This window comes from Glycine max, chromosome 16, assembly GCF_000004515.6.
Source record: "Glycine max cultivar Williams 82 chromosome 16, Glycine_max_v4.0, whole genome shotgun sequence".
Taxonomy (NCBI): domain Eukaryota; kingdom Viridiplantae; phylum Streptophyta; class Magnoliopsida; order Fabales; family Fabaceae; genus Glycine; species Glycine max.
The window spans coordinates 32,769,396-32,792,390 of NC_038252.2; the positions used below are offsets into that span (position 1 = coordinate 32,769,396).

Here is a 22,995-nt window from a genome sequence, read left to right on the forward strand (position 1 = left end):
TGTTGGAAAAGGTGGACTCAACTATCTGAAGCAATACAAAATATGAAGTAGGCAAATTAATCTTTTCTGTTTGAGAGAATCTACGAGAGCAACAAACATCAGAATATATCTAACAAGTTCAGTAATGTAATCTTAAACTACCATTTGATGGGTGATAATGAGTAACAAAATATGATGCACTTCATCTAAAAAAAATATAATGCACTTGTGAAGTATAAAGTATGAACCTGGACTTAATATGGACTATTTATTATATGATGCATTCAAAATATGATCCACCCTGGAGTAGCTATGTGGGGTCAAGTTGTTAGTTTAAGTGTTATTGAACTTGGTTCTCTTAAGTAAATTCTCCAATTCGAGTTTTATGGATGAAAAAACGTGATTGTGAGGAGAAAACTCTATTGAAGATGACCAATCAAATTTTTTAATAGAGATGAGTTATCGATAAAGTTAATGGATACTACATATTAATAATATAATTTAAAAAAAATTGAGAGGGATGCATGTTGCTTATATTGGAATTGGATTGCCTTTGAGAGAGTGGTTTTATTCAGGCAGCGAGCTTGGATCATTTGGATGAGGTGTTGACATTGGTCTAGAGTTTACCGTGAAGGGAAAGAGAAAAAGGGTAATTATGCAATTTTGAAAATTATAAAAAGGAAAAAGGGGTGCAGGGTGAAATATTGTGGGTGCATGAAGTAAGAGTCCAAGTTGTTACTGCTATTTCTGGACTCTATCATAATATGCTGGATCTTTTTATTTTCGGTACTGAATTGTATTTTCAGGAGGCACTAGATGCTGAATCTTTGTTTGTCTTTGTACCCTCTACAATTTAAAATACCTTGTTTATTAATATGTATGGATTCAAAATGTGTAATTTCAAGGGATGATCAACTCTTTACAATTTAGCAAGTGTTCCAACTCAGTCTCGTCCAATAATTGTTTTGAAGATACATAAACTACATTTTTGTTGCTTTTAAGGCAAGTGTTACTGGAGTGTATTACGGGTCAATTTTGATTGAATTTGATTAAATAAATATGTAATCTAATTTAATTAAATTTGAATGAAATTTGAATGAGTTGGTTTTGATTGATTTTTTAAGAAAAAAAATTAAAATATAATTCATTTGTAAATAGTTTGAGTTAGGTTACATCAACATGTCAAAATATTTAAATTTGTTTGTTATTTTTTAAAATTTAATATATTTTATAAGCTAATTTTTTTATTAAATGAAATAATAAATACATTGCTTATAAATGAAATAATAAATACATTACTTATAATAACGTGTAGTCAAATAGTAAAAAGAAAATAAAAAAAGAAATCATATTATTATCTTTACATAGGTTTGTTAAATATGATTTAAAAATTAAAATATAATAAATAAATTAGCACTACAGTATAGTTTGCTCATTCCAATATTCTTAAATAATTAAATGATTAGTATCAAAACTTTAACTAAATCTAAGATAATTTGAAATAAAGTAAAGACAAAATAGATATTCTACATCCAGTTTTGTTGTAATAGATTTGAATCACAAAATTTGAAGCATAATAGTAATTAATTTTTAAAATTTAAAAATATATATTATATGTATATATAAAAATAAATAATAAGAATAATTTAATACAATGGATGAATAAATCGAGTTAACAAGTTGAAATATTAAAACTGATGGACCAGCAAAAAATCAAACGAATTTGAAAAGACCGACCAAATTTAACCTCTGGATAAATTTAAATTCACGAAAGACTTATATTCATAAGCACCCCTAAGTGTTACACTCATGTGATCAAACAAATAACATTTATCAATTAGCGTGGACATACAGAAGAGTTAAAGAAAATTAAATTTATTTAATCACAACATTTATATGGTTTTCTTGTAGCCTATTGGTAGAGATTTCCCTAGTGTTTTATCCTCTTAAATTTTCAAAAAATATAATATAAATAAATTAATAATATATAAATATAATTTAAACAGTCATTTTGCAACACTTTCTTTTGTTAATTAAAATAATTTTTGTGTTTTTTACTTTATGTCTATTGTCTTTTACTTATTCTTTATTCACAACTATATATATTTATATATTGTTAGGTCTATTTTCTTTTACTTTTTTTTATTCAAAACTATATTTATTTATCTATTGTCAAGAGTTACATCGTCATATAGGATTATTTTTATGGTTGTATAAAATGAGAAATGTGCAACTTACATTAAAAATATAGTTAATAAGAAAATGTTTAATAAATTGCTTCTATTTTCTATAACGTGCTATATATTTCATTTTTTTTCCAATTATGACTTCATTAAAAAAAATCAATTCAAATTATTTGTTTTAAGAAAATGAATATTTTCTTTAAAATATAAATTGATACAAGAAATTATTTCTTCACATATTTTTTAGGAATTTAAATCACATTATTGATATTCAATTAAACCAGTTAAATAATATCATGAATCCTCAATTCTTGTTGATAAGCCATAGTGGCCCCATGCATATCGCGGAAGATTTTTTTTTTTTTTCATCTCCAAATAAGAGTTTTCCACAACTGTAAACACTGTTAGTTCAGAGTCCAAAATTAGAAGATATATGGATAGTTAGGGAAGCTAGATTAATTTAGATTTCTAAATCATTCATAAAATAATTTATTATGGCCTACCAAGGAAGGTGCACCTAACCAACCAATCACACAAGGTCAACAAAATGATCATCAATTTATAAATAGATAACCTAAGCTTCCCAACACTCCCATCCATCACACCTCAAACCCATTTCCTTGATATCTTAGTTATCTAATTACCTCAATTAATCCCTTAATTGCAAGCATCATGGCTGAGGAGAAGCACCACCACCACTTCCACCACCACAAGGGCGATGATGTGCCTGGCGAGGTTGATTATAAGAAGGAGGAGAAGCACCACAAGCATCTTGAGCACCTTGGGGAACTTGGTGCTGCGGCTGCCGGTGCTTATGCCTTGGTAATTAATTATATATCTTCCTTCAATAATATATTTTGTTCACGATCGTTTATTTAATTTGAAATAGATTTATATATTACTTATGTGAGATGATTCACACCCCCTTTTTATATATTTTAGCTTTAAAATGTTACCTTCACCAGAATAAATAAAAGAAGTGCAAACTCTTTGTTAATCGAGGGAAATATATATACCTCCCCCACATATACATCATCACTTAGACTTGGACGTATCTAAATCGGTTAATTTTAATATGTTTATATGTATGCGTGTGCATTAATAATTTTCATATTTTTTTTTGTAAGCATTTTAAAGCCTTACATATTGAAAAAATTGTCATTAATTTGTGTTTTGGACATGAATTAATCCTATCATCTTGAATCATGTCCACAAATAATTTCAATTTGACATTTTCTTTTTAAGGCGGCCAACATATATACATACTTGATCTTTGTACTTTTGGATTGTGATGCTTTAATAATTGTGGATAATAGATATAAAAATATATTATAGCTATATAGTATTATTTCACTCTACCCACTGTGTGTAACTATACTGTCTATACATCTCATGTGGTTTGTTTTTTCTTAAATGAAAATTGTTGGGGTCATGGGTGTATAGAGTATAGTACTTTTATGACGCCATCAGAAGAGAAACAATAAAAGTTCATAAAAAATTAGGTGTAGAAAAAGATGGAACTTAAGAAAGAAAAAAGAGAGAGAGAAAGTGATTAAGTGATGTAATATATAATGAGAAATGAAGAAAAAGATAGGAAGACAAATAAAGTAAAAAAAAGAAAGAAAGAAAGATATATAACAAAAAATTGAAATGTATATTCTAATATGTATTGAAAACAAAATTGATCCCTTTTTGCTGCAATGGTTAATTTTATGACAGCATGAGAAGCATGAGGCCAAGAAAGACCCAGAGCATGCTCACAGGCACAAGGTAGAAGAGGAGATTGCGGCAGCAGCTACTGTTGGTGCTGGTGGTTTTGTCTTGCATGAACACCATGAGAAAAAGGAAGTTAAGAAAGAAGATGAGGAAGCTCATGGAAAGAAGCACCACCATCTGTTTGGCTGAACATGATAAATATTCATATATAATTAATATTCAAGCTCCTAAGTATCACCATGCCTGTGTATCTCTATCATATCTTCCATTTCTAGTGTGCCTTTGAATAAATTCTGTGCGAGCTTGAAGAGTGTTTAATTAATTATGCCTATGGTGTTACTTCATATATATATTTGCGTATATATAATGTATGCTATGTTGGCTATATTGATAATAAGATTGTAAAGTAATTTGAGATTGTATTATTATCCTGATCATTTTATGCAAGGTGTATGTGTTAAGAGTACTCCCGGTCAATTAATTAAGTTATCAGTTTCATCATTGATATATGAGACATATAAATAAAAAGAAATACACATTTGGTGATTTACAACACATCAATACTTCTTTCATTTTTCTTGTAATAATAAGTGAATAATGAACCTTATTGAAAATAAAAACCCTTATCATGTTTATAATTAATCTTTTTGTTATGAGCAAGCCGTCGATCTAATGTTAGCTGAAAAATTCAGATAATTTAATTAGCAGCTGGAAAAATTAGTTGAATGCAAACAAAATGATCTCCTTCTCAATCAAATTGTACTCTGATGTCTAACTATGGGTTCCTATGCTACTAAAGAAAACACTTAGACATTTCAACTAAACTAAATTGTAGAGAAGTTGAACCAAAGGTAAAATAACTACCGTGCGATTTGAGCAAGGCTGATCTAATGATAAAATTATATATTAAAGTTCAACTTTCAGGCTTATCAATAAAAAAATAATTTGTTATTTATTTTTATAAAACAAAAGAGACTTATATTTTAGTGAAAAAATTAAATATATAATTTTCTCATTTAAAGTAAAAATATCTCTCTCAAAATGTGTTTTAAGTCTTTTGTCATTAGGTCAATCTCGAAAGAGATAGATAAGATTAAATGAGTGATTAAAAAAAATTGTAGATTTAATTCCTTCTGCTAATAAAAAAATCTAATAAACTAATCATTAATATTTACTAATAAAAATAAAGATAAAAGATCGATCTGGAAGGGATTAATGGCACCACGATAAAGCATGCCATTAGAAGAAACTCGAGTCTGGCTGTAAAGCAAAGTATAAGTAGTTGAAGATTGAAAGACAGTAAAAAGCAATAATGTGAGTACGTATCTATGTCTCTCTACAATTTGTAGTAGTGTAATATTGATATTTCTACACACATAATTGCCCCCCACTAAATTTATCCATCACATGTCCTAATCTGCTTAATTAAGTTCGTGTTTACAATGATATAGAGCCTAGAAAGATAACAATAGAGTAAATAATTGTCATATCAGTTGATTTGTGATTATATAATTCTAAATTCGATTGCTGAGATTTCACTCAAATATATTCTCTTCAACCATGTCCTCATCTAAAGGGAATTATTCTCATATTAATCTTTAACTTCACTTGAAATTAAAGTGCATGCCTTGATCATAACCGTTGATAATAAGAAATATGTTTAATTTATTTAAACTCTTATCCTTATTCCTGAAAGTAAGGCACAATTATACAAGAATTTATTTATTTTTCTTGTTAATAAATGTTAGTTTGGTTATATTTTTTGTGTCTGCAGTTTTGTTATGTTTGTTTTCTTAGTTTAATACTTAGAGTTTTAATTCACATCACTAAAATACATCATATGAAAGACAAAAGAATAAAAAGAAGAAGAGAAAAAACCCTGATCAACGGCAAGTCTTTGATCTCAAAGGGCTTGTAGTTCGTCCAGCAACTGTGAAGCTTGAATATGTTTATAAAGTTGAGTTCAGGACTTGTGGCTGAGTTTGCCTTCTCAACGTGGTTTTTCCTTTTCCTTGTCCAAAAGTCAATCTCAAGATGATTTTGTATCGAGTAATTGAAAGAAGTTTTACTGTAGATATGAATTATAGCATATTTAATATTAAGAGAACTTTATAAATAAAAAAAATCTATGTATTTGATGTCGAATGAAGAAGAATATATCTTTGCTAATCATCTTTAAATTTGAAAAAATACTAAAGAATGTGAAAATAATTATCTCTAATTACTTGAAAATTAAGACTTTTTCATATACATGAAAAATTATCTAGACAAAAGTAATTTTATAACATAAGAGAAATTTTTCAACAGACATTATAGTTGAACTGTTACTGATCGTCCAAAATAAAAGTCTAATTATTACAAATATTCTATCAATCACATAAGTGTTATAATTAAATAATAATTTTCAAAATTGATATATTTAATAAATCGAAAATTATTTTAATCAATTGATTAATACTAATCTCCAGATTAATAGTTAAAGAGTTGTTTTACTTTAATTTATTAAATTTATCATTCTATTTTTTGTTTCATGTGCGTTTAATACTACAATGGTAAAATAAGGGAAGATTAATTGAATAAAATAAATATGGGAAATTCGATATGCTTATTAGGAATAGCTCAAATTAACTCTAGAAAATATTTATTTATTTTTAATTAAAAAATTTCTAAAAATTTGGCAAGCATTAGTGATTAATTTTCTTCAAAATATGTTAACATATATGGAAAAATGTCGTTATAAAATTATTAATTAAGTTATCAACTTATCTAATGAACCTATCAAATTGTTAATTAGCATATGAAATTAACTTGTTAGAGAATAAAAACTTATCATTTATTTAATTTTCTTAATTTATTATTAATTAAGTTATCAATTTATTTGTTTAAATTGACGTTATTTTTAGCTTTATGATTGAGTAAAACAAGTTTCAAGAAGCACTAAGAATGATTATTTACTATTTAGTTTGAAAGGATGTAAAAAAGTTTAAATTTTTAAAAAGGACTGTACATCAAATGTGTTAATAAGATATTTGTAATATGAGGATATTTTAAATATCTCTATTCTTTTTTAAAAGAAAAATGTTTGATGGAAATTGGACACTAACAAAATAAAAGAGAAAAATGATAAATTTATAGGAGGTAAGATATGAAAAAAGAGAAAGATAGAAAAAAAGTGTCAAGTATATTTTTTTTATTATAAAATGATATTATGTATCTTCACCCTTGTCAAAATAACATGTTAGAGAATGGAGCAACAACACAGACTTAAAAAAAAAAACAAATATGTTCAAATACACAAAAGTCAAGATGAAATGACATTTTGCCGACATATATGATTGGTACGCATGATATTGGTAAATTATAGCAAAATCACGTAATACCATATGCCGCAAGTGGTGGATAAAAGTGTGGTTCAATGAGAATTAGTCGCTAGGGCAACATGAATACTAATGAAAAAGTTGAATACTTGAAAGCACTATAATAAACCTTCCTCCTTTAAAAAGCAATGATAAACATATATAATACGAAGGTTACGGTACAATATTTATGTAGATGGTTTGTCGTGGATCATTTTTTAACACCGCCTGATTAATCTTATCCATACGATTAAAAAACAATATGAAAAAAATTATAAAAGAGAAAAAATAGTTGAGGCAAAAAAAACAGAAAAAAAAAAAAAACAACCCTACAATTCTTAAACATTGATAAACTGAGGATTAATAGTGAAGAATAGAAATTATTTGATAAGAATACTAAGGTTTTATACAATAATCAAAGCAAAATAAACTCTCCTTTCAATTCATCCAAAGCTCGTTAAAAAAAAAAACTTAAGAGTTCTATGTATATTACTGACTAACAAAACTAATGACCCAATTACAACCCAACTAAATCAACAAAAATTACACAAAAATAAAAAAGCCAATAACAAAGGTCCAATTACATAAATTCTTATTTTAAGATTTGGCTTCATTTTAAACTCATTTTTTATCTTCATAGTCCTCCATCACATGTCTTGGGTTGTTATTTGTGCTACAAAAAGTCAGGGAGGCTCTAGGGATTGAGGAAGATGATGAAAGCTAATCTTGCCTTTATGATGAGGGCTATTTGGCAGTTATCCTCTTATGAGATGTCCTTATGATCAAGAAATGTTAGAGAGAAATACAGATGTGGTTATGGGAATAAACTTTCTTTTAGACAAATCACAAGAGTTTAGCAAGTTTTGGCAAGATATTTGTGCAGCTTGGGAAATTTTTAAAAGAAATATAACATGTGGAATTGGGAATGGTCAATTATCAAATATCCTTTTGGCTTGAGTACGTAGGTGGCTACCTTACCCTCTGATTGACTTGGTATCTAAGTTACCAGCACCACTAGTTTTAATTTAAGGATGGTGATATTAACACTAATGAGTATTTATTTTAATTTCAGGTTCCTATAAATACTGCTGGTTTGATCAGATATAGGTGGTGCCACCCCTTTTTTGGTAAAATTATCGTCCACCTCATGAATATGATAATATATAGCTCACTGCTGCAGCTGTGAAAGATTGGAGGCACTAATTTTAAATGTTTTATTCTTCTATAACTGTTTTTAATTGAAAATATATGAGGTTAATTGACAGGTATGAGCTCTTCTTGCATTCCAATATGCACTGTTGAGCCCAAACTTGCACTAAACAGTTAAAAGCCTAGACAGAAAACTATGGCAGTATATATTTGAAATCCTTTATTTTCAACATATGAAGTTTGGACTGTTTCCTTTATTGAAACCCACTACACTTTTTTTTTTCCTTTTTCCTTTTATCGTTTGATTAAATATCTTAATTATTTACTTTAAATTAAATATGCAGATACTGGAAGGACTTCTTGAACTACTAGAGAATAAAGAATGTGCTCACTGGAAAGCTAAGTATGTATCTGGCTGGATCTAAATGATCCAACTTTGCCTTTGAATGTCAGAAACTGCTTGCAGTTAGCTTGATATACTCCCAAGAAATACCGGTATTTTATGACTGATTGCTCATACTTAAACAATGATCCTTAACTTGACCTAATATATAGCCTACTTAATAACTCAATTTTTTCATAATAGCTAAATGAAAACCACAGACAGTTTCATGCATGATGTATCATTTACAATAAAGCCTTCTTTATGCTTATGCACCCTTTTTCTTTTGTTGAGTACTTGCTGACGAGGTTAGCATTAATATTTGTAAAAGGCCGGTCAATTATTATGGATTTGTATTACGAAAATTCTGAACAATTGATTTTTGTTCTAACAGTTATTAGTTGCACACTATTATACATATTCAAAATGCTATTAGTAGAAGAAAGGTTAACCAACCTTCATTTTTATTAATTACATTTTGTTGGAGTTTAGTATACAAATTTATTTGTAACTTTTATATGTCAGTCAGTTATAGTTCCTATTTACGTCCTTAATTACACGATTCTTCATACCTTGTGCTTGAGAAGTAGAAATAAGCTCTGATATATTGGATACTTTAGTTTTAGAGTCATGGGGGGAGGGTGCAATATTAGTCCTTGTTATGGTGCCCTCATTCAGAATGTCCTAGGAATCTTCCTATTAACCCAAGTTGTGAGAAATATGTTTTCTATGTACAAACCTTAAGCATGTTGTTAGAACAGATATTATACAAGTATTAAATGTAATAATTCAAAGTGAAATTTGTTTATCTGTGTACTACTACTCTCTTCAAAGTATAATATACATTTCTTAATTAACCAATAAATTAAAAAGCTTTATGTGGATTATTTCCATGAAAAATGGCTTTCACTTATTAAAGTTTGTCATTAATTAATTTTTATCTCTTCCATTCCTCTCTTTGAGTAGAAGTTTCCTAGCTCCTTTTTTCCAATTGGTAAGTAATTTATTCCTTGAACTCTGATTGAATTTTATGTGAACTAATATGATTCTTCCAATCTATGACTTGAATTAAGTTAAGCCTCACTGTAATAGAAGGATACAGAAAAATCATTAACAATAGTAAGTGACACCTAGTAGTGAAATTTCATTTCAAGTGGCTCCCACCCATCAAACTTTAGTGCGTCCGTGCAAGACAATAATCATGAAGCTCATCTGATAGGCTTTCACTTTATTTAACAAAGATTTGACTTTAATCAAGAGAGCTTTAAAAACTTGTATATTATACGGTTTTGATATATATCTTTAAAAGGAAAGGATTAAAGTATTAGCTTCCCGCCAAAGAAAGAACAACACAAACCGTAAGCATATCACCAATTCCTCATCTTTGGAACCCACAAGAGCTACAACTACAAGTGAAAGAAAAGAATAAATTCTTCTCATTTGTTGAAACTACACAATTATAATGAGACAATAATAGAAGTCTCAAACATTACTCATTTGAAAATTTGTTCAACACTATTTTTTATTTTAACATAGCACTACATTTTTTTAATCCTTGTTCTGTTAAGAAAAATATTATAGCAGCAACATAGATGGACCTGAAATTGGGACTCAAAATCACTAAAACTAGAGATGACATTGCTTCCATCTCTGAGTATCGATTAGCAAAGGCAGGACCTATCTTTCAATCTAGAGAAACAAACATTATGTTCATCCTCACTGCTCATCTTAAAGGTCAGTTTTCATTTCCGAATAGCTGTCCATAGCATACATGCGTTTGTGCATAACACACAGATTGCTGAGTTTGTAACAGTTGTTGGTCTTTTGGGTGCATCTCTATTGTATTTATTCAGACCCCTATGTAATCATTTGATAGGAATGAATAATATGAAAAGTTCCATCCATAAGAGTAGCCTTGTCAAATTTTTACATAATTGATAGTAGAGACCACAAAGCTCTCTATGAGTATTTAATGTAGTTGCATAATTAGGACTCAAACTTGAAAAAGTAGGAACAACACAAGGAGAGCTTTGCCGTCCATGATAGTCTTATTTGACTCAAGCAGAGTTGAGAGGATACCAGTGGTCTAGTATATAACTGATGTATTTGGCTGTCTTTTTTTTTCTTTTTTTTGTCCTTTATCCTTTATGTAATATATCATGGTAAGTATCTATGCAAACACAGGTTATAAGAGGAATAACATTGACATCAAGATTAGTGAAGATGGTAGTAAGATATCAATTAGTGGAGAGAAGCCTGTTCAGAATATTTTGATGATGGGATGGTTAATGCATAGGAAAGAGGTTGATGTTGCAGGGTTCAATAAGGTTTTCAAAATTCCTGATGGGGTGAAACTGGATGGGATCAAAGCAAAGTATGATGAGGAGGAATGGACATTGAATATTTTCATGCCAAAATTGGTTAAAGGAATTTGTGGGGTTAGGATTGAAGAGATCAAGGAAGAATCAGAAAGAGGGAGATCAGAACTAGAGAAAAGTGAAGCTGATCAAATTCTTGGTATTGTTGGAGAGGCAAGCCAAAAAGGATCTAAAGAGTCTAACTCTAAAGTTCAAGCAATGGAGGACAGTGAAAGTTTCATGGAGAAGGATGGAGGAGAATCTGACAAGATGCTTGATGATGCTAATAGGGAAATAATTAAGGAGAAAATAAAAAAAGATGTAGAAGAGTCTAAGTTGGGTGGAAATGGAGAAAGTTCTGGAGAGAAGGGTGAAATTGAAGGATGTGAAGTAATGAAGACATCAGAACTAGAGCAAAATATTGGTAGAGGCACCTCACAGAAAATTGGAGACACAAGCCAAAAGGTAATAGAAGAATCTAAGTTGAGGATTGAGGATGAAGGGGTAAAAGGCATGAGAGAAGAGGTTGGAAAGACAGTTTATGAAGCAGTGAAAACATCAGAAAAGGAGAACAATGTAGGTGAAGGTATGCCACATAATATTGGAGATACAAGTCATGATAAAGAGTTTGAGGTTCAAGAAATGGAGGACAATGGAGGTTTTGAGGAGGAGGAAAAATTGGTATCTGAAAAGATGCTTGATGATGCCAATGGAAACAAAATTGGAGAGGTGATCCAGAAACAAATAGAAGAATCCAAGATAGGAATTAAGGATGGAGATGGAGAAAGTGTGAAAGAAAAGATAAGGAAAGCAGGATACAAAAGAACGAAGACATCAGAGTTAGAGCAAAATATTGGTGCACATGTCACACAAAACATTGGAGATACAAGCCAAGGAGAACCTAAAGACTCTGGTATTGAACAAACGGGGGAAGCTAAAAGGACTGTTGGGAAGATTGAGAGACAGGAGTCTGGAGAGATGTGTGTTGAGGTCAATGTGTCTACCGAGGAAGAGATACTTGAAAAGTCAAAACAGAAACAATTTGGAGAAACTAAGACAGAAACTGAGGTTAGACTAAAAGAAAGTAATATGGAACCAATGAAGGCACCAAAACTTGACCAAAATATAGATGTTCATATTCCTAGCAACATCGGTGGTACAAGCCAAGAATTCAGGAAAGCTAGGATTCAACAAAAGGACAAAACTAAAAGCATAGAAGAAAATATGGATGGAAGGGAAACTGGAAGGATGCCTGTTGAAACCAGTAAGAATAGTCAAAAATGCATATCTGGAGATAGCATGAAAAAGGACATCAAAAAGCCTAAGATTGAAACTGAGGATGGAGATCAAGAACATTATGGGGAAAAGGCTGGTAAGCTTGATTCAACGACAATATGGGAAGAGTTTCCTAAGCAGTTACCAAAAGCTACTGTTGAGGAAAACAAAGGGTTGAGTGCTTCAAAAATGCAACAAACTGAAGATGTCAAAGAAGCGATGATCAAAAGAAAATCAAAAGAGATTGAATATTTTGTCGATAAGGATGAAGGTGAACAACCCAGAAGGATGCACAAGGAAGCCGAAAAAGACTTGACAGAAAAGACACTACAAGAAAGCGAAGATGTCAGAGAAGCAATGGTCAAAAGAGAAAGAAAAGAGATTAAATATGTTATGGATAATAGTGAAGGTGAAAAGTGCAAAAGGATGCAGATGGAAGCAAAGAAAGACTTGGCAAAAGAGACAACACAAGAAGGTAAAGATTTGAAAGAAGCAATGGTCAAAAGAGAAGGCAAAGAGACTGACTATTTCTTGGATGAAGATGAAGGTGAAAAACCAAGAAGGATGCAAATGGAAGAAAAGAAGGACTTAACAACAGAGACAATGCTAGATAGTGAAGATGTCAGAGAAGAAATGGTCAAAAGGAATGACAAAGAGGATGGAATTGTAGAAAAGGGTGAAGGTGAAGAACCCAGAAGGATGCAAATGGAAGTAAAGAAGGACTTAACAAAAGAGACAATGCAAGAAAGTGAAGATGTCAAAGAAGAAATGGCCAAAAGGAAAGGCAAAGAGATTGAGTATTTTGTGAATAAGGGAAAAGGTGAAGAACCCAAAAGGATGGATATGGAATCAAAGAATGACCTAACCACAGAGACAATGCAAGAAACTAAAGATGTCATAGAAGTAATGGTCAAAAGAAAAGACAAGGAGATTAAAAATTTTGCAGATAAAAGTGAAGGTAAAGAACCCAAAAGAATGCATACAGAACCAAAGAAGGACTTAATAAAAGAGACAATGCAAGAAAATGAAGATGTCAAAGAAGCAATGTTCAAAGAAAAAAGTAAAGAAACTGAATATTTTGTTGTTAACGGTGAAGGAGGGGAACCCAAAAGGATGCATATGGAAGAAAATAAGGACTTAACAACAGAGACAATGCAAGAAAGTGAATATGTTAAAGAAGCAATGAGCAAAAGAAAAGGTGAAGAAGAGATTGGCTATTTTTTGAATGAGGGTGAAGGTGAAAACCCCAAGGGGACGCATATGGAGGCAAAGGACACAACAGAGATAATGCAAGAAAGTGAAGATATCAAAGAAGCAACCATTAAAAAAAAAGGCAAAGAGACTGAATATTTTGTGGATCAAGGTGAAGGTAGAGAACCCAAAAGGATTCACACGAAAGAAATTGAATATGATAGTGAACCAATTGTCAAAAGAAAAGACAAAGAAATTGATTATTTTGTGGATAAGAGAGAAGGTGAAGAACTCAAAATGACGCATATGGAAGCAAAGAAAGACATAGCAGAAGAAACAATGCAAGAGGAAATTAAAAAGAATAAGAATGGAACTAAGGATATTGATCAAGAAAATGTACTAGAGAAAACTGATAAAGGAAAATTTGAAGTACCAACTGAAGAGTTGCCCAAGCTGGTTGGGAGGCAGGATGGAAGTAGAGGACTAAAGGTTGCAAAGATGGAAGAACAAAAAGAAATTATCAAAGAAGCAATGGCAGAAACCGAATGTTCAATGGAAAAAGTGAAAGGAGAAAAGTCCAATACAACAGGCAGGGTTACTGAGAAAAACATAGCAAGTGAGATCTTACAGAAGGAAACTGAGGAGTCCAACATTGAAAGAAAATCTAGAGATGGACCATATGTACCAAACAATATGGTCAAAGTAGTATTTGAAGTGTTGGGGACTTTCCAGGCAAAGCTTCCCAAGCAGGTGATGGAAGCAATTTCCCAAAATAAAAGGGATAAAAATGAATATGTTATTGTGAACTTGAGAGGAGAAGGCTCTATAAAGATGCATGTTGAACCAAATGATGCTTTTGATGAGTATGAAACTGAGGACATAAATCAGAAAGAAATCGGAACGCCAAAACTCAATTCTAGTGACCAAATAAGTGAGAAAGATAATGTTGATGTTTGGGTATTTGATGGAAGCAAAAAACCAAAGTTTCCAAAGATAGGACAAACAAACTATGTCAAAGATAGTGCCAAAATCGAGGAGTTTGTGAAGAAAGTAAATGAAGACAAATATGAGAAGACACAAGTTGAAGAAAAAAGGGGTTTGATAAAAGCCATTACAGGGGAGTCAACTCAGACAGAAAGAGAAGGTTCTAAGATCCAAACAATAGAAAAAGATCAACATCGTTTACCAGAAAAAAGGAACAAACGAAGATTTGAAGCAAGCACAACTGCAAAAGAAGAGTTTCCTGTGAAAACGGTGGATTCACTAGCTGATAAAAGAGAGGGACTAAAAGGACCAAAGATAGATGAAGCAAAAGTCGCCAAAGAAGAGTTAGACAAGCAAAGAAGTGAGGAAAAGAAAACAATTTTCAAAGAAAAGGGTGCTACAACTCAAGAATTTGTGAAGAAAGTACAAGGAGAGAAATATGAAATGATACAAGCTGAAGCAAAAGAAGGTTTGAGGACAAATATAACTAAGGGAAAAGATCAACAATGTTTGCAAGAAGGGACAAGTAGAGGAAGATATGAAGCAAGGACAACAGCAAGAGACTTTCCTATGCAAATAGTAGACTCACTTGCAACGACAAGAAAGGAAACAAAGGACAAAGAGATAGATGAGCCAGCCAAAAGAAAGAGTGAGGAAACAGATGTTGTTGAGTCTACAATTGAGGAAAAAGTTCAAGTGCCTGAGAGTGGAAGAATTTCCATGACTTTCAAAGTAACAGAGGATAAACATCCAAAAGTATTAGAGATTGAATCTCCTGAAAGTGAATTGCAATCAACTAAAGGCCCAACTACACGTGCAATTAGTGTGGAATTTAAGGAGGTTGAACAAACGAGTGCAAAGGATAAGACACAGAAAACAAAGTTGTTACCTCCAAATATTCAAAGCAAGGAGACTCATGAATCAAACGAAGGAGGTGTGAAACAAGACACTATAAAACCAAAGAAAGAAAAGGAAGTAGAAGGAGAACAGTGCACTTATAACATTGAAAGCTCTAAAGAGGTTGCAAGGTTTTCATCAACTCAACAAACCAAAGTTGAAGAAAAAGATAAACTATATGAAGGTGGCAAAGCAAAAGCATTCATTGAATCAAAAAAGGATGAAAAAACAAAAGATATGAAGAATATAATTGAAATGAAGGATAGTCAAGAATCAAAACAGAGGAAAACTTTGAAGCCAGAAATTCCTCTAGAAAAACAAATAAAGAAAGGAGAACCAATCACAAGAAAAGATCAGTTTGCCAAAGGACAAAAAGTCAGGGAGACAATGCAAGAGGAAATCGAAGGGAATAAAGAGAAAATTGATGACAGTGATCAACATGTGCAAAGAGATGTCGTCAAAGGAGTTGGAAAAGTAGGCACTACAGGAAAGGAGATGCCCAAAAAAGAATATGTAGCAGATGTTGGCCTTGTGGCTAAAACGATGGAAACGAAAAGAGACTTGAAAACAACTCCTAGTAAAGAGAAATACACAATAGCTCAAAATGTTAAAGATGAAAAGCCAAGGATACAAGAAGAAAAGATAAAGGCTGATGTTGAAAAGGTGGATAAGAAAGGATATCAAGCAAAAGTTGTAGAAGAAGGGATGTCAAAAGGGGAACACGGAGCAGAAGTAGTTCCTGAGATAAAAAGGGAAAGGCCAAAGGTTGCAAAGAGTGAAGAAACAAAAGAGGCTTCCAAACTACCACTCAAAAGAGAGATGGGAAAAACAACACAAAGTGCAGAAGATAGGAAGCCTAAAATGGGGGAAATAACTAACGAGTTTGAAAAGACTAGTGGATCCAAACAGGCTGTAGAAAAAATGCTTGAAAGTCTCAACAGAGAACATCAAAAAGACTCAAAAGAAGTCACACCTAAAAAGGAGGTGGAACCTCTAACAGTAACTCCAAAGCAAGGAGTTGAAAAATCAAAGAAGGAAGATATGTCACCTATGCCTAAGGCAATCCAAAGAAAAGAACCTCATAAATTATCATTGCCAAGCAAGCACTATAAAATTCCAAAGATAGAGGAAGTACAACATGAAAAGAAAGGAAAAAGACCCATTCATGCACTAGAAGCAACCACTTTTAAAAAAGAAGAACTTGCACAAGCTACAACTACACATTCAAAAGCAAAAGGTGAGAATGATGAGCCACAAGTAAATCAACTGCCATCTCCATCTATAGAACTGTGGAGCAAAGAGTCACATGAATTAGAAAAGCATGGTATGAAAAAGGATGACTCGAAGGCTAAGAGTTTAGTGGATATGCAAGAAGGAAAAAAATATATTCATTCTGCAGAGGGTACTACAACATCAGAAGTAGTTGCAGATGAAGCGGTTGAACCCTCAAAATTTTCAAGTTCACCTTCCACACAACCATTTGAAGTTGAAGGCAAGGATAAGATAGATGCTAGTCATGACGAGTCTCAAGATTCATACAGGGACTCTGAAATAGATAGTCAAGAATCAACCAAAAGTGAAACAGACGAAGAAGTTGAACAAAGAGAAACACTTCAGCCAGAGTCCTCTAAAGATCAACAATGCATAAACAAAGATCAGGAAGAAAGCCATGAAAAACATGAAATTGAAGAAGAAAAGGCTTATGAGCAGGTAGACGAAGCTGATCATGAAGACTCTCAAATGTTAGAGGAGAAAAAAGAATGTGAAGAGGAAGCCACTGAAGGGAAGAAGAACGACCAAAAAAGATCAAAGAAACTGTTCGTTTCTATTATCATAGCTGGATCAGCCCTTCTTGCTTCTGGAATATTTCTCTTTATTCGGCATAGAAGAGCCAGAAAAGGGTATATACATATGTGTTCATTAAGTCTAGATTTTCATTTTTGCTATGAAGAATATCTTATGCGGTGTGCCTGTTTTGCTTGCAGTGGTAAGTGATACTCAAAGTGAGCTGAAATTCACATTATTGGTCACTTTTGAACTCAAGGAAGTTGAATGGAGAAGTGCATGAAGTGGGTTGTTCATTCTATACATAGCAACATCTTTGCTCTTTTGGTAAGCACAATGGTGTGCATGACTTGGATCTTCTCATGTTTCATGCTATGAAAAAGAAAAATATATTGGCATGATGAATCAACCTTACACAATTAATAGTGATTCCTATTATAGTCCTAAAATGATTGGTAAAATTGCCAATTAACTCAATTTCTTTTCATTCTTATAATTAATAACCCTTTTTATGTTGGCAACATATTAATTCATAGTACTGATCATTTTGAAAATCCTGGCAATGCAGTTTTATAACGAATTTTGCTTCCTTGGAAGAGCAAGAAGGATGTGTTCTCTTTGATAAAGGAGCTGTTCGTGCCCAAATGGAGGTTTGTACCTGGTAACTATTTTTGTTCCACGAATTTATTTGTGCTTACTAGTGTCTTGTCTGTTTTAGGGAATTTTTTTTATCCTTTTGAAAACCATTTCTAGGGCATCAAAATTTACTTTTGATGATAATAATTATGTTCTTTCGTTTTTGTATGATCTGATAGAGCTTTATATAGCTTATCTATGTGCATCAGCATTAGGCTTTGTGTGTATGCAAACATAAATGTTGAGTCATTTGGGCCACCTGGTGTTTTCACAGCTTAAAGCAACATATTGCTTCGAAGCATGCATGCTTAATTTATGTGTTGTAAATCTATGGTTAGATTTACGGTCTTATCTTTTTCTGTTACTTGCATTTGTCCTGTAGGTGGTAAAAATATAGGATTTCAATGCAATAATGACAAAAGTGAGAGTTATTAAAAATATCATTGATGTATAAGATTAAGAACTATTGAAGTTATGAAATAACAGCTGAGATACCATAAAAATGTTGTGGCATTGCCATGTGACACCATCTGATGGAGCTACGTGAGTATTTTTAAATTTAATTGATATAAAATTATTTACATTATCATTCAATTCAATGATAAATTATTATGTACGATAAAATTAATGAGATACTTAATAATTTTTTTTAAGTTAGTCGAACATTTTATTTATCAATTTTACGGCATTAATTACTTCTGAAAATCGCAAAGACCACCGCAATATTAGGCAGAACAATTGTGTTGTTTACCAGAAAAGACGAATCTCGAATCCCGATGGTGTTAAAAAGAAAGATACTATTGACTAATGACTATTGAGTATTGACTTGATGAAGAAGTCATGCGTTGACCAGATCCAAGAACTAATGTCATCTGAGTCATCTTGCAAAGAAAAACAATTCTATTTTTACTTTTTTACTTTTTCTCCTTCCTTTTTTTTTTAACCTAACCTATTTTTACTTTTTCCTATGTGAATCATCTTCAAATTTTTAAAAGATTCAATTTAATTATCAAATTAAATTGAATCTTTTAAAAAATTTAAAAACTAAATTGACTCATTTTTAAGAATTTGAGAAATAAATTGAATCTTTTAAAAAATTTAAAAACTAAATTGACTCATTTTTAAAAATTTGAAGGTCAAATTAAATTTTTTAAAAATTTAAAAATCAAATTAAATCATTTAAAATAATTTGGTTCAATTAAGTGGGAAAAAAATTGTGGAAAAGAATAGAGGCCACAACATTGGCAGAACAATTGTGATTTACGTTAGTTACCTACCTGAAAGGACAAATCCCAATAGCGCAACAAAAGAATATATTGACTTGTGATGAATAAGTCACACCTTGACCAGATCCAAGAAAAAAAAATAATGTCATCTTTGCAAAAAAAATCAATTCTAGATGATGCTTGAACAAGTCAATGTCAAAGCTCTCTTATTAGCTTTGACTAGAAACTTAATCTCATAACAGATTCATCGAACTCAATCTCGTGGCAGATTCTTCATGTCTAGCACTGCACTGCGCAGTTCTAGTCACATCCAATTATAAAAATAGCGAATCATAACAAGAAAACAATGGTCTAAATAAGACAATTAAATACGTGAATTATTGTATTGGTATATTTATTAGAAAATTTGTTTTAAGGACTTTTATTTTGCTTAGTAATTGAGTTCCAAATGCAGCACCAGAATCTTTACTTGAGCATATTTTCTCAATCCAAATTGTGTTGCTAGGTGAAAATTAAACAAGCCCCAAAGCCCTTTACAACACTCTACTATGTCTATGACCAAATACATTTGCAAGCATTGTTCCAAATTGCAGATAGCATCATCTGATGCAGTTCTAATATTACATTTATAATAGTGTCTATCTGCATCGCATACCAATTGCAGAGTGATTATTATTAATATTTGAAACAACACAGCTCATATTAGAACATTTATAATCCAACAGCATCAAGCCACAACACTAGTTTGTTCTATTTTTCTTTAGGACCAAAACTTTTAAAACATCAATCATGAAATATTTGACACATTTTATCATTCCAAGCATTATCTACCTCAACAAACCCCAAAACACTCACCTTTACATCTTTAGGAACTCAAATCCCATCTACCTCTTTATACTAGTTGTCCTCCTCCATATAAGCTCTTTGTTTCTCATCAAATTTTGTTTACCTACATTTTGTATGCTTGGTTGTTGTTTTCTGGGTTATTGAAATTGAAGATCTAAAAATATATCTGGACTAGCTGCAGTCAGCGATTTCACGCATTCACAGTGAATCAGATTTGTTAGATGAAAATTAGACTTGAAACAGTACTGATTTGCTAAAAGACATTCGAAATTTGAATCATCTGATCTTCACCCAACATTTCTGTTTCACTAACAATGTGAGAACGTGAAATCTGACTGCAACAAATTTGAATCTTCTAAACAAAAGTGATTAGATAGATATGTCATAACAACAGAAAAGCTCAAGTCAAGTAGATTCAATTTGGGGGAACAAACACACCTCATTTTTCATTTACAATACTCAAGTTCAAATTCAAGCATTGCTTAAATAAAGCCAAACTTCTAATGCATAGAGTCACAGCTTTCATGTAAAAAATGTTTGGGTTATATAATTACAATAATAGAATTTGTTTACATTTATGTAAACACTAAACATAAAAAATAAAAAAAAAGGCCTAGTCACAATGATTGCATTCTGAAGGCAAAGGCTGCAATCGCAGCAACGACAAGTTTGAAAGTACAAGAGCTGCGTAAGATAAATGTATTGAATTACACATACTCGCGATCAGAATCAACTACAATGAGGATGCAGCAAAACACTGAGAAAACTGATTATACAATAAGCCACATCACAACACAAAAAAGAGAAAAAGAAAACATAGACCACAAAGGTCTACTTCAAATATCCTAAACTCTATACATTTTTTTGTGCTTCATACTTCATACGTACAAGAATCCTCCCCTTTATATACCATAGTATTATCATGATCCTCAATTCAAATCACCCATTGGTTATCCTCCTAGTCATCTTTTGGTCATTCACAAATTTATCTAAGAAAGCAAAATCAGGTTAATTGATCTCAAATGGCAAGGTTAAGCATCAACAGGCTACCCTCTACCATGAGAATCAAGCCCCTCGGTTCTGCTGCGCACAATTCTATGGAACACCTCCCTCACTTGGCGTTCTAGAGGGTCCAATCCATCTTTCAAGGCTTCACAAACCTTCGAAACATCTTGCACTCTCTGCCTGACCTCTTCTCCCTTCTCCTCACTCAAAGGAAACTGCACAGAATCAGCCAAATCATTGATCACCCTAGCACACTTCTCAATCTGGTGAATCTCCTTCAGCAAGCCACAGGTGTTCTTCCTCTCCCTCTTCTTCGACTCCTCCATGATCCGCTCGTGCAGCGCCACCACCGGAGCCGCCCACGAGAACTGCTTTGGCACCGAGAAATGGAGCCCCAGCCCGCGGTCCTGGCAGGGAATCGCCGCCACAAGTGCCCACATCACAAACACCATAACATAACTCATTGTAAAAATAGGCAATGCAAGGCCATTGGTGGCAACAATATCAGTGGCCTTGGGAGGGGACAAGTTGTTCCCAAGTGCTTGAAGCTGCCTAGCAGCAGACCAATTCCTTGACACACTCCAAGAAAGTGATCTAAAATGACCAAAGGAATTATTGTGGTGATGATCCTTTGAAGCATTATTTCTACCAAATGACCTGTTCCTATGTGCTATAGAGCCACTGGAGCTAGAGTCCTTATCATCAAGCATCCCAATGGCCAAATCGACAAGGGCCTTCTTGGCACGGCGAAATTGGCCCTCACCAATGCTCCTCTTGTGATCCAAAGCACAGAGAACAATCTCCAACAGCTTCTGCCACTGCCTAATCTGCTCAATTCCATCACGGATTGCATTGCACACATCAAGTGCCTTCACGCTACGCTCGAAAAACTCGCCCACCATGCGATCCAAGGGAGGGTGCTTCATCACCTGATCCCTGTGGTTGTGGAGAATCACCCTGAACTCCTCTTGGCAACACAGGAACGAATCTAGCAGCTTCCTAACCCATGAAAGAGAGAGCAATTCACCACTTTCAACAGAAGATAGCTCCAGGAATCGCTCCGTGACATGCTTCTGAAACAAATCAAGCTCTTGCTCCATGCTTGAACCCTCCATGGAGTGAACCTGAACCCCACGAAGATTCAGAACAGAACCTTGAAATTCTGCTGTAGCACGCATTCTCACACTAGGTTTAAATTGCGGTTGCAGTTGTGGTTTCGTCGTCACGATCCTTTGATATTGCGGAAAATTGTGAACAAATTACAGCGGATGCAGCCACAATTGAAGTTGGGGCCAAAATCACGATCACAGAAAGTTTTTTCAAACCTTGCTCACCCACACAAGAAGATCACAGACCCAATTGCGAAAACTCAAAATTGAACCGAAAAGTTTGGGACTTTCTCTCCAATTTGGAAGCTTGTTTTATAGACCCATTCCCAGAATATGGAATGGAACTTCACAGGAACGAAAAAAAATTCCACTTCAAAGGGGAAAGTGCAGAGCTTCGAATTGGGGAAACCCAGAAACGAAATCCGAATTGGGTTGGGACCCACTTAGGAATTGGAGAGAGGATTGAGAATGTGTGAAAAAGTTAGAAACTTGGGAGAGGAACGAGACAAGAGAGGGAGTGAAGCGAAGAAGAGAGGAAATGGCGTTTGTGAGGATTAGAACTCTGAAGAGAGGATTATATATTGGGGATTATTGGAATTTGGCCCGCGTTGGGGGTTGTTGGAAAAATGAAAATTAAAAAAATAAAAATAAAAATAAATATATATATATATATATAAACTAAATTTGTCCTTCAAAAAGTATGAGAATGGTAAATTGTTCTTTAAAAAATAAAAAAAGTTAAATTTAGTTTGTGAATTATAAAAAGTTTCAAAAATTATTAATGCTGATAATTTAATGATAAATTGTTTCTAAAATTTTATAATATCCTATCAAATTAATTCTAAAAAATATAATTATCATCAAATTAAACATCAAATATTATAATTTAATAATAAAATGATCTAACAAATTTAATAAT

The 22,995-nt window shown here is 32.5% G+C and overlaps 3 protein-coding genes across 3 annotated transcripts; 2 read left to right on the forward strand and 1 right to left on the reverse strand.

The window, feature by feature from the left end:
* The first annotated feature begins 2,756 nt into the window (after positions 1–2,756).
* LOC110008578 (ABA/WDS induced protein) lies at positions 2,757–4,339 on the forward strand. The gene is made up of 2 exons (NM_001349567.1): positions 2,757–2,984; positions 3,882–4,339. The coding sequence occupies exons 1-2, from the start codon at positions 2,835–2,837 to the stop codon at positions 4,065–4,067; spliced, it is 336 nt and encodes a 111-aa protein (NP_001336496.1). The 5' UTR covers positions 2,757–2,834; the 3' UTR covers positions 4,068–4,339.
* A 5,953-nt stretch (positions 4,340–10,292) lies between these two features.
* On the forward strand, positions 10,293–18,432 carry LOC100775742 (uncharacterized). Its single transcript, XM_041010545.1, has 4 exons — positions 10,293–10,499; positions 10,950–17,370; positions 17,455–17,581; positions 17,823–18,432. The coding sequence occupies exons 1-3, from the start codon at positions 10,358–10,360 to the stop codon at positions 17,462–17,464; spliced, it is 6,573 nt and encodes a 2,190-aa protein (XP_040866479.1). The 5' UTR covers positions 10,293–10,357; the 3' UTR covers positions 17,465–17,581; positions 17,823–18,432.
* A 2,140-nt stretch (positions 18,433–20,572) lies between these two features.
* Positions 20,573–22,641, reverse strand: LOC100776285 (protein ROH1). The gene has a single exon (XM_003548934.5). The coding sequence runs from the start codon at positions 22,143–22,145 to the stop codon at positions 21,009–21,011; it is 1,137 nt and encodes a 378-aa protein (XP_003548982.1). The 5' UTR covers positions 22,146–22,641; the 3' UTR covers positions 20,573–21,008.
* Positions 22,642–22,995: the final 354 nt, after the last annotated feature.